This window comes from Coturnix japonica, chromosome 12 (genome assembly GCF_001577835.2).
Source record: "Coturnix japonica isolate 7356 chromosome 12, Coturnix japonica 2.1, whole genome shotgun sequence".
Classification (NCBI taxonomy): domain Eukaryota; kingdom Metazoa; phylum Chordata; class Aves; order Galliformes; family Phasianidae; genus Coturnix; species Coturnix japonica.
In genome coordinates, this window is record NC_029527.1 from 15,352,132 (window position 1) to 15,364,525 (window position 12,394).

Below are 12,394 nucleotides of genomic sequence, written 5' to 3' on the forward strand. Positions count from 1 at the left end.
TTTGTATTGGTTTTTAAAATGCTTAGAGAAGCATGATTTCCTGAATGGAATATAAAGTAGTTTGCAGAAAGCTGTGAGTAGAAAAGGTGTAAGTGGGCAGAGTGCTGCAGCCTTCCACAAGAGGAGTTGGACAGCAGGAGCAGCAGTAGGGAGCAGTAAGGAGGTGAAGACTGAGGATTTTCTTGTGTCAGTGGAAAAGAAGGGAATGAAATAGGTAACCTGGCGGGTAGACATTAGGATATACGAAAGAGTGGTCAGGCACTGGAATGGGCTGCACAGGGAGATGTTGGAGTTGCCGACCCTGGAGGTATTCAAGGAACGTTTAGATGTTGTGTCAAGGGACATGATTAGTGAGAACTATTGGTGATGGGTTGACGGTTGGGCTGGATGAACTTGTAGGTCTTTTCCACGCTGGTGATTCTATGAAGAGGAACATGAGGAATCTATAGACAGGACGGCCTGCTCTATGGCTCTCCATGAAGAACAACAGTTCCTCATCTCCATTACCTCTCCAGAAGCACTGCCCTCAAAGCCCATGGAATAAATGGAGCCCTTTTGCTCAGCTGTGGTCAGACACTGTGATATTCTTAGTGGCGCTAGCTGGCCTTCCTGCAGGCTGGCAGGTCTGTGCTGCTTTCCATGGGCTCCTGGCAGCAGGTTAAGTTGATAAGTGCTGTACCTCTTGTGTTTTAAATTTGGTATCAGTGGTTGTAAGTGATTGTTCTGTTTCAGTCCCAGGTAGCTTATTGCAGTAAGGAGAGTTTCCATAAGGCATTGCCCTATGGTGTAATGAAGAGCAGCCTTTTAAGTGACACAATGGGCTTATTGATGGGAATAGTACATGGGAAAACAAGAGCACAAAAGAATTTCAGCAGCTGCTGGTGAATATAGGATTTGTCTGCAGACTCACTGATGTGAGTGTAGCACTGAAAGCTTTTTGCCTTTGGTGGAAGTCCCCTGTAGGGGCACAGTTGTACCCAACAGAGTTTGGTGCAGAGAGGAAAAAGCTTTTGTACAAGTGTGCAGGAGGGCAAACAAATACATTTCTTGAGTTCCCAGTAAACACAGAGTAACTGCTTAACTTTGTAAATCAATATAAAGGTCTATGATGGCATTTTCCTAGAAAAATTAATAATTAATGCTCTAATCACTCACTTAAGATGTTATTAGTTTCCATTGATTAGGCCTTCCTGCTAACCCCAGCTAGCCTAATCAGTCTGCGTGAGAAGAGATGAATATACTCAATTAATCTCTACCCTCTTCAAAATTGCATCAGAAGACAGATTCTTAGTCTTCTCAGTGCATTCAACCTGACTTTATTAGAGGAATCCTATCAATTTTATCTCACAAAAGCAAGCGGAGACCTCTAATGATAGCCCTTCACATGCTATTAGTCATGCAGTTTGTCCTGTAAGCACGAAGGCTCCTTAACTTCCAGCCTTCAGTGATATAAATAAGTTATAAGAATGTGTGTCTGGCTTGATTTATTTATTTTTTAATATTTAAATGCTTGCTCTGGAAAATGTTCCCTTCATGAGAGAGACTTTTTTGGCCTTGCGTTGTGCTGGGATTGGGGATATATTGCAGTGATTAGCAGAGCATCTTCAGATTCCCTGCTCCAAAACTGCAACTACTTACAAATTGTAATTGAGCAAAACATAGCAAGCATTGCCTGGAGAGGTGGTCTGCTTCACCTCAGGGTGGCATTTGTGGAGAGAAGCGAGAGTGATTCTTACCAACTTTCTTCTTAATTGTAGTTTACAGGGTTAACTAGTTACTAGTTATCCCAGAGAGGCAGTGAGTGAGTCTGCTGTCAAGATAGATGACAGAGTGATGATAGAAGTGAGCAAGGTACAGACCTGGGGCTGCATCTCAGCATCCTGTGCTGGTGCCCAGCTCACCTGGAGCCTCGCTTTGCAGAGCTGGTTTCCTATGCAAGCTTCTGTGCATCTCTCCTGACAAGCTTCTTTACCTCTTCTTCACACCAATGCTCATCTTACTGCTGCTCAGAATGATTTCAATTCTTAATGTTTTTGAAAGCTTCTTTCTTGATCTTAAGATGTGATTTTCCTGGGAAGAAAAATGAATTTTCAATAAATGGAAGGGGCAGCAATTCTAGGTCTAATCTACTCTTTCACTAATTCTCTTTCATAGATTAAAAGTGGCCTAAAATTTCCACGGAGCCTGGTTCTCTTCTGCAGTTCCCGAACTTGTCTCCTCTACCCTGGGAAGCTGAAGATGAGGTTGCTATGGGAGCTGCTCGTGCTGCAATCATTCATGGTGTGCCTTGCAGGTAAAGCATTGTTTTAAAACTTTCTATTTTAGGGTGTTGGCACCAAAGAAAAAGTGTGCTGCATGTTACATTCCAATGACAAAATGGCAAAACTAGGCTCTGCTCCATGGCTGGTGGTACCAAAGGTTGCTGCTCAGATGACACTGATGCTCTTAGCCAGCTGAACTATATCAGCACAGCAGAAGCTCCACGTTTCAGAGCTCTGCTCTGTCCGTCTCCCAATCCAAGCTGCTGTTGACAAACATTGTTTTCTCACGTTCAGTGCTAAGTATTTCAACACCCAATTAAACCTACGTAGAGTATAACTTTAAATCCCATTAAAGCGGTGTTATGAGGAGTGTTACAGCTAAGAACACACTTCATTTAGCAAATAATTAGAATAACATATTTCATCAATAAAACCATCTTCTGCAGCTGTCTGTATTTAACTTTTTTTTTTTCTTTTGCCCTGAGAGTTGCACTGTTTTCAACAAAAAAATTTCTGACGGACACCATTTTTCTGTAGCTGAAGCAGTTCCTGAAGACATCTCAGGTTTACAAAGGGCCAGCAAAGCTCACGCCAGGCAAGCAGCTCTGCTGCCACGGGCTCTGCCACTGCTGTGGTTCTCTGATGTGTTTTGTTCTGAGTGGGGGCTGTTAGATTTTAATTAATGCATATGTCACTTTGGTGTTCATCTTGTTTGCACTAATTTATCTGCTGTTTCACACTCAGTGTTTTGTTTAGTAACTTGTGCGCATTTTCCATGTGATCATTGTCAGGGCCTTATTTCAGCATTAGATCATGACAAACTGCTTCTAATATCATTTACTTTCTTTTGCTTGGCTCTACAGAATGCAAAAGCTCTTTTATTCCGGTACATGTTGGCCCCTATTTTTGATATTTGGTTCCAAGTCTTCCTAAATGTGCTATGACATTTTGTGAGCTGGCAGAAAATTGGATGCAGAGAGATTCTGCAATGCAGTGCCACCGCTACCCGGGAGCTGTAACCCTCCTGAAGTTATGCTGTGCGAGCGCAGGGAGCAGGAGCCTTTATTACAAGCAAATAAACAAAACCATGGAAAAACAAAAGCATGGAAAGTACTTCTGTAATGTAATTTTGATATTTTAGGCATCTGTTGCTGAAAGTTTAAGGTCAGCAAAATGAAAGCTTCAGCAGAATGTGCAACAGCATTTCTTCTCTTCTTTGCCACGCGTTGAGTATCCTCGTAGCATCACATCAGTCTCTTGTTACTGAGTTGTGGCATGAGGAGTCCCAGACACTCAGTGCAAGTTGTGCAGTGGGCAGTGAGTGAGATGGTTTTGTTTTGTGGGTGGTGCAGCAGAGAGGCAGTCAGGCCTGTACCTGGTTGGCCCACAGGGCCTAGCAGCGCAGCTGTGATGTGCAGGGCAACCTGACAGGGAATTTCCTGCTTTTTTACACAAGTCTGTCCCTCTTTAGCTTATCGTAGCAATGAGCTTCACTGCTGAGGTCTTATTTGCATGTTAATGAGCTGCAATCCTGCTCGAAGAAAAGCGTTACCTGTGCATATTTTATGGTGTGATTTATCCTGTGAAGATCCACGTAGAGTTTGGTACAGGATGAAAGAGCCTGGCAGCCTTTGAGGGGAGCTTCTGCTTTGCTGTCATGGCCTGCTCTCCTGTACAGCCATCCAGGCTCTGCTTTCTGCCCTTGTGTTACTCTTGCTTTTCACCAACAAAGATCTCTGCTCAGCACAAGCAGGGGTCTCCTTCCTTTCTTCTTAGTAAACACAGCAGCTTCAATAAGCAAACTGCTCTTGCATCCCCTTAATGATGCTTCTGTTTCCACAAGTTTGGTTTGTGAAGGGGAAGGCGCAGTGGTGGCTGTATCTGCTTGGAACACTGAGGTTGGAGTGGCTTCAATAACACAAGCTGATACAGCATAGGCAAATTTAGTAACAATACAAGGCTTAAGTTAAGCGTGGACACTGATCACTGCGCAAATAGGAAGCATAAAATGACATGCAATCAGCAGAGCTGGTCTACGTCAAACAAGGGATAATTATTCAGGAAATGTTGGACCTCTCTTCCCCAGTTCCCATTGAATTCCAGTGAGATCTGGGCATCCCAATCTGTTACAAATGAAGTTCCTACAGAGATGAATATTTACAAGCCAATTTGAATGCATGTGTCTGTCCAAACAGATGTAGGTTATGTACAGAAGAAATTTTGCTAGATTTCATGTCTGAATATAAATAATTAGGCCAAGAAGCAGTTGTACATATTGAATGTTGGTCTTCTGTAAGTGATATGGCAATTCATTTTGTTCAGTGCTTTTTTCTGATGCTGCTTAGTTGCCGTGACTGGTGCTTTGATGTTAGCTAGAAAGTGATTAATCTGTTGCCGCTCTATAATTAATTAATTTATATTTTGGTCAGTTCTGCAGCACTTTGCATTTCTGCCTAATTACTGTTTGCACAGCACTTGGAATAGATAAAGCTCTGAATGACTCCTATTAGTAGCGCGGCCCTTGGCTTCTTGGCTCTTGGAAAGCTATCAATGAAGTTGGTGAGAGGTTTATACAGATGAGATCAGGCTCATCCTTAATACTTTGAGGTTTTTTCTGAATTACTTGAGGTTTTTGCTCACCAAGCTCCTGTATTTTCAAGTGGCTTAGAAAGAAGTCAGATAGGAGAACATGTGAGTGTGGGTTTTCTACTGAAAATAAAGTACTGGCCATCTATCATATGACCTTACCATCTCAGTGAATGTGTTACTGGAGATCAGTGATGTGAGTGCGCCAGTCTTACTTCAGAAAACTTTGATGTGTCTAAAAACATGCTTTACATTGCCTCTGCGAGGAGGTGCAGAGCATTGCCTCCTGAACAGGCATTTCGACAGGAACTTCCTGCAATGAGAGGAATATTATAGTTTGGCATTGATAACATTGGGTAGTTTGGATTCCTGAAGGGCACAGTGGAGGTAATGCTGGAGCTGGCACAAGTCTGTAATGAGCGCTTAGGCTAGAGTCCTCCCAAGGAAAGCCCTTCTTTCATTGTGCTTTCTGCTGCTAAGTAGAGTTCAAGTGTCCTTAATTCATACCAGAACCGTCCAGCATTCCTCTAGCATAAGGGAGAAGCTCTGCAAGCTCTATGAACAGGCTTTAGGGAGGGATTTCCAATAGAAAAATGTGCAAGCTCATGCCTTGTATTAAACCTTGAAGCCATCTTGATGAGGATGTTATATATAATCTTTCTTGATCCTTCATGTTAGAGGGGTTTTCAAACTGGCATGAAGAACTACTGCTGTTGTGTGGAGATAAAGAGGTCAGTTTAAATGAGGAAAATAAAGTCAAATTGGGAAAAAACTTCTAAGGGGAAGAGCTAAGAGGTAAGAGCAATTAAATCTGAAGTGCACAACAATTAAATGAAAATTGATATCGCAAGGCTTTTAGCCACAGATGGGATTCTATAGTATCATCCAGCTGTAGAGAGGAGGCTGGAAAATGTATGCGATTATATGTAATGAATGCTTATTTAGATATTATACGACAAGCTTTTCTGTGATTGCAGAGGATTGGTCTGCACCCATTTCATGCCCCTGATCCGCCATCAGCAAAGCACTCGCTAAGTGTGACCTAACTCTGATTTAGGCCATGATGTCTCAAATTATAAAGTTAGAGACAGTATCAGTGTAATTCATTTCTCTCACATGCAGATGATTAGGTACATAATGTTTTTCTCTGTTTAACTCCTAAGTCCATCTGGGCAAGTTTAATTACATCTTTCTCAAAGAAAAATTATTGAGGTAAGATGATATGCTTAAAATAAAATAGAATATATAGACGTTTATATAAGCAGATGTTCTGACTTATCTGTCTGTGTATTGATCCCCTGTGCATTTTATATGATGCCTCTTTTCAATTTAGCTTCTTTGCATTTAAATTAGTAGGTAGGTACTGAAATTAAATCTCACTTAGGTAGTTAGAAAAATACCTACTTTTCTACGCATCTATCAAATTACAGAGAATTTGGACTCAAAATGCTTCTTTATGGACAGTAAGACTGAAACGTTATAATGTTCCATGTGTGACATTTGAGTCAGTTGTTTCTAGAGGTAAAATATTTCTTAGCAAATGTAAATATTATTGGAAAGGGACCTCATTTTGTAGTCTTAACAATCTTTCCATGGTCATTGAGGAGAATGAGAAGGTAAGAGTGACAATGCAAACCAGGCACTGGGGTTTGCTTCTACTCCTGTTCCATCTTCTGGCGTGGGTTTATGTAGTCTGATTGGTGTTTTCTAACCTTAACACTATGAATTGCAATCCTAGGCTATGTTGCTAGAAACACTGATATATGTATTCACTACATGCAGAAGTTTCCATGCAAAGATATTTTCCCTTCCTGGTTGTCACTAGGGCTCTGTGTCCTGTAGCATATGGGCAGTTCAGCAATGTGGATGCTTTCATGTGCTCCTGTAAAGCAGTCTGCGCTGCGAGTCAGTCCATGGAAACTTAAGTGAGCTGCTCACCATGAATGCTGCTTTAATGAATAGAGCACAGAATGTTACAGTGCAGCTCGCTCATCTGAATATTATTTAATGCTGGTTTATTGGGGGCGTTTGATCAAATGCTGTGACAGGTAACGCTTGTGGTGCACAGGCTCTTTATTAAGAGTTTTGCAGAGTATTAAGCTGAAAGATAAGAACTTGCGTGTTAGCGCTGTAGTGCTTCCATTTGTTTTTCTTTATGTTAGAAGTGTTATTTAGCAGTAAAATTCATGTATTTAACTTCATAATCAAACCAACACATGATTGTTAAATAGTCTATATCCCATTAATTAGGCTGTGAAGCAAGGCAAGCATTACAACCATTTATAACTGAGTACTGCAAAAGTTGATAATCAATTAGACAGGCAACTAATTAACCAGCCATCTTCAGCTGAGGTTGGTGACTTTCAACTTAATTAAACTTTCCAGGTGTCAGTATGAAAAGTATATCTATCTTAATATTTCAATGTGTCTTAATTCTGCTTTTCTGAGGTTTAACCTGTGAAAAGTGCATCTGTTTGAGCAGAATTTGTTGTATATAAAACATCCCATGTCCTTTTTGCATTGTTGAGAAGCAATATGTATAAGGAGGTTTTGAATGTGTTGAGTGTGACTGGGGTGGCTTCCTCTCGATTGTTGTTGGGATATCTGCCCTGCCGTCATGTAGCTCGTATTCCACGAATGCAAAGAAGGTCCCTAACAAAGTTCAGAATGCTATTTTTGTTTTACTCACAGAAGGCAGATCATACAATGGGTGTTCTGTAGAACTTGGAGGAATAGATTATATCTGCCCTGAAAGCTTCCCGTCTGTGTGAGCAGAGGAGATGAAACACTCACTGAGAGCCAGATCAAGCTTTATTTCTGTAGCACTCACTCTCCTTCCATTTTCAGGATGATCCATGTGAAATGGCATTTTCTCAAGGTTCGTGCTGTGTGGGCTTTAATAGACAATATTTGAAGAGGGACTTGAAAGAAGACAGGCTGATGGCTGGGATTCCTGAGGTGCAAAGGCAGGGGGTGATGCAGGAGATAAAAAAGGGCTGGAGACAGCTGGATGCATGGGTGGAACGAAGATGAGATGCACACTTCCTTGGCTTCTGAAGAACTGCTGCTGAATTCTTGGTGTCAAACAAACTATTTCATGTTTCTTTTTAATTGTGCTGCCCCTTGAATGGAGAATTACATGTGGAACAAACAACAGTCTGTTTCTAAGCTAACATTGCAGTTGTGATTGAATTTATCCTGAGTTTATGGTCCCCTGAATGCCTAACAGAGGTCTGATGCCTGTAGGACACCACTGGAAAGGTCTCCAAGCTCCTCTGTGCTTGACAGGCAAGTACTCTGTAACCATACCCAGAGAAGGAAATGTGGGCAACTCTGAAACTAGAAGAGGTTCTCTTGGTCTTGTCTTAGTTGTCAGAGTGTCCTGAAAATATTCTTCAGGCAACTAAATAGCAAACGGACTGCATGGAGGTTTCCAAAATTCAACAGTATTGACTTTGCTTCATCAGAAGTTTTAACAGCCGGCTTTTGCTTTTTTTTTGTCTTCTAGAAGTGTTTCTTCTTGAACTTGCATGTTTCTGTTTTCTCTTTATTTTCTTGTTATGTTCATGTACTCAGTAGAGAATATGGCACTTATTCCCCGACGAAAGGCAAAGCAGTGACAAGTCATTGATGAGCTGGAAGGGGGAGAACGCAGCACCTTTCCACGAAAATGATGTGCATCCTGGATGGAAGCCAGGCATTCATTTGGTTAAAATGGGGTTTGATAATTGAAACTAATTTAACAGCGACCCCATTAAGTTGCATTTTATTGCTCATTTAATACGCCTGTCTCACAGGCTCTCCAGAGTTTGTAATTGCTCATAGCTCCAGCCATGCAGGTGAATGTTGAGTTTGCTGTGTGGTATTGGCACCAATGTATGCACCACAGTACCAACATTGTGGTGCTGTGGGTCAGTGCCAATGGTCTTTTTGTATGATTTCAGTATTTGTCTGCTAGCTAAATCTTCCCCACTGGGCACAAATCTCTGTATAATCTTGTAATTAGTCAGCACCCCTTTTGTTTCCAATGGCAGTGCTGCACGAGGTGACGGTTACCCATCCGCAGCCGTATTTATCAGAAGAAAATAAGCAAAAAAGGGTGAAAGGGCAAGAAAATAGGAGCGAGAGCAAGCAGCTGTGATGGATGTTTGTTTACAAACATGTCCTCTTCTGCAACTCCGGCTGCAGGAGCCGTATGTGAATGATGAATTACAGAAATTGCAGGAGCTTTGCCCCTTGCCGCGGTGAGGATAGCAAAGCAGTGGGAGTGCACCAGGCTTGCATTGCAAGCACAAGGCAGAGCCACCAAATGCTGCTGAAAGGAGGCATTCTGAGCTCAGCTTCATCATCCAGACCACATTTAAAGCATACGGCTGTCTCCTTTCTTTTCTTCTTTTTTATTTTTCTTTTTTTTAATGTAAATGCATGCAAACAGGTATTACAAATAGCATATCCCAGTGTGAGGCAAAGCATATGATTGTCTCCCTCTTCATGAAAGAACAAGGTCTGACAGGCATTAGTCACGTTAATTAAGCCCCTGCAGGGCGCAAGAAAAGGACGCACTTGGATGTGGTGTTGCAGAAGGATTTAGAGCTCATTCTTATAACCCAGGGCTTTGTCAGCGGGAGGAAGCACTGTTCCTGGTGGTAGTTTGGTGCTGGGTTGCTGGGTTAAGCTGCAGAGTGTCTTCTCAGCCAAAAATGGTGAATTTGATTTTGGAATAGGAATGACATAGAAAATCTGTGAAGATGAAGAAACTGAGGGCACGCCTGTCTATAGCTGCCAGCATTTGCAGTGCGTGCCAGTGGAGCACAGTGTGTAAGTAGGGCAATGTCCTGGTGCTGTAGCTTGGCAGCTTGGCCAGGCCCAGAGTTGCTGAACCACACTGAAATAGTGCACAGGAGATGAGGATCTGAGCTGTGGATTTGGAGAAGGGAAATCTTCACCCTTCCCTTGGAGCAGCGGTAGTTATTCTTTCTTCGGTTCTGGTGGCATCTCTGCGGGCAGTAGCAGTTCAATTAACCGTGTTTCTCCTTATTTCTTTTTCTGATTGTTTTGAACCAAACTCTGCAAGTTTTCTTTGAGGTCGCGCTGTCAGTTCATTCCGACAGCTGTCACACTTGGTGTTTTGCTCAGATGTGGCCGTGCTGTTTCTGAAACCTGCTTGCTGTGTACAAAATGTGCTCGTGGTGTTGGCTTTTCTCAGCGATAGGAACGAAATGTGCTTGTCAGTGTTTTGCAAGATTGATCTGTTAGAGGCTGTTAGCCTGTGAGGTTTTACACATTGGAACCAACAGCAGAGTTCACAGCTCCGGCGAGGTGTTGTGTTTAAACTTATGACAGAGGCTTTCAGTGCTTCTTTTTTAATTCAGCTTTCCTTATTGTGGCATCCGTTGCCAGTAAAGCTTTACCACCATGTCTTATTTTAAGTTCAGGCGTTCTGTGCTTTCTTACAGCTCTCCTTTAAAAGAGCTTACAAAAGGATACATGAAAGCATAGCAGACGGCGTTACAGAGGTTAGCAAGAACATTATGCAATTTGATAGATGCTATAGGATAGCTTAAAAAAATAAACAAGTAAAAGGCAGCCACCAGGATTCAGCCTGTTGTTCCCATTGTGTGCTGCAATGGGAAAGTGGGAGAAAACAGCGAAGTTTGGGCAGCTTCTTTGCTCAGCAGTGCTTGAGAGCACAGAGGAAGACACAGTGATGCTGAGCAGGAGGAGGGCTTTCTCTCTTGCAGTCATCGTCTGTTGGGTACAGGAAGATGTGGGAGTGTACAAACTGTTTGTGTTGTTTCTGAGGACTTGGGAAGATCTCATGTAAATTCCTTCATTACTGTGCAGCTGCCCATGAAGCATTTAACGTAATAAAAAATGTATTAGTTTTACTGTACAGGTATATTGGTATCCAGTCTGTACTTACATGAAAAATGTATTAGCCAGGCCATGGGAAAGTATTACCTGTCTCTGTAGGACATGGGAAAGTGTTACCTGTCTCTGTATCTGCATAATGCTTAACTCAGGCTATCCTTCATTATCAGTGCAATCCAAAATTACAATAAATGCTGCAAATAAACTCCATATAGAGATTCTAAATGACAAAAATACCCTCTGTGTTCACCAGATGACCACCAGGCTGGTCTCAAGTGTTTCCTTTAGAAATGAGATCAGCTTTGCTCTGTGGCAGAGACAGGTAGACATCAGCACAGTATTTATTATTATTATTTATATTCATTGAAAAACAGCAAAATGCATGCAAACATAAGTGTAACTGCATCCTGCTTGATAACGCAGTTCCAAACTGAGTGTTTATGGCTCAGCACAAGCATTCAAAGCAGCAGAGTCAGGTGTGTGGGGGGGTTAGTTAATTACAGAGCTGCCTGATTTCCCTACAGAAGTGCTGGGCGTCCTTCACGGGAGGATCAGCCCTATTAAAGTCTGCACCAGTTCTCACCCCAGGTCAGGGCTGCAGTGTGCAGTGGTTATTCTGTACCCAGCGATGAGCCCTGAGATGCTGCCTGCAGGCACTGCTGGAATGGGATCGCGATGCATTTGGATAAAGCTGCTGTTCTCAGAACCCCACAGGTAGCAGAGAACACAAACTCACTGATAGCTGCGTACCAGGGAACCTCGTTTGTCTGAAATCAGATGCACCAAAATGATGATGCGTGGGAAAGCAGAAGGGAAGCCAAAAGACTCTCTCAGTGCAGTGCAGCCTGGATGCTCACATGAACTTTGAGCCGACCCCTTGTCCATAGTCACTGCCAGGGGCTTTTTCTCATGAAAACACTTATTCCTTTGACCATATATGGCCCTAACTTGTTACAAACATCTCTAAGTTGGTTGTGGAATACATCTAGTTCAGAGTACAGATTTCATGTGGAACACATGGGTGGTGATGGGCTGGCGATGGGACTAGATGATCTCAGTGGTGCTTTCCAACCTTAATAATTCTGATTAATTTTCTCTAATAGAACCGTGCTTTTGATAAGGTGATCTCAATACTGGCTTGATATCCCAGTGAAAACACTGAACAATTTCTCATCTGTTGGAGAGTATTTTTAATTCTGTTTATTCCAGGTAGTTTTAGAGACCCAATTCATAATCACTGATCCAGAGTTATATGACAGAATTCAGTATAGAGGCACTGAAAGCAGGTGGTTGGGTCCTCTACCAGAGATGCCCTGGTGGGCGCTAATTATGGTGTCAGCTATTCCGTATCTTAATCCCAGCGATCTCATTAATCATTTTTTACTCTTATTGACAAGAAGTTGCTCAAAGAAGTCAGTTGCCTATCTGTGTAATTTGTTTCTTGAACACAAAACACTCAAAATGAAGGTTTGTTTGTCATTTCCCCTGGAGAAATCTTTCCTCCCTGCAGTTTGCTGTTCCGCTCATTGTTTCTTTCCCCTTTTGTTTCCTAAAGGTGACAGAGAAACCTGAATGGAGGCTGAGTGCGTGCTGTGCATGTTGTGTTTCCCTAATCAACCCTTTTTCATAGAATCACTGACTGAATCATAGAATGGCCTGGGTTGAAAAGGACCACA

The 12,394-nt window shown here is 42.3% G+C and overlaps 1 protein-coding gene across 9 annotated transcripts in view; it reads left to right on the forward strand.

The window, feature by feature from the left end:
• Nucleotides 1–12,394, forward strand: part of CNTN4 (contactin 4) — a 239,861-nt gene that overhangs the window by 122,319 nt on the left and 105,148 nt on the right. For all 9 annotated transcript variants that reach the window (XM_032447184.1, XM_032447186.1, XM_015875246.2 and 6 more), the window contains one exon: nucleotides 2,155–2,293. In XM_032447184.1, the coding sequence (XP_032303075.1) occupies nucleotides 2,155–2,293 (139 nt within the window). The remainder of the gene's footprint in view (nucleotides 1–2,154; nucleotides 2,294–12,394) is intronic.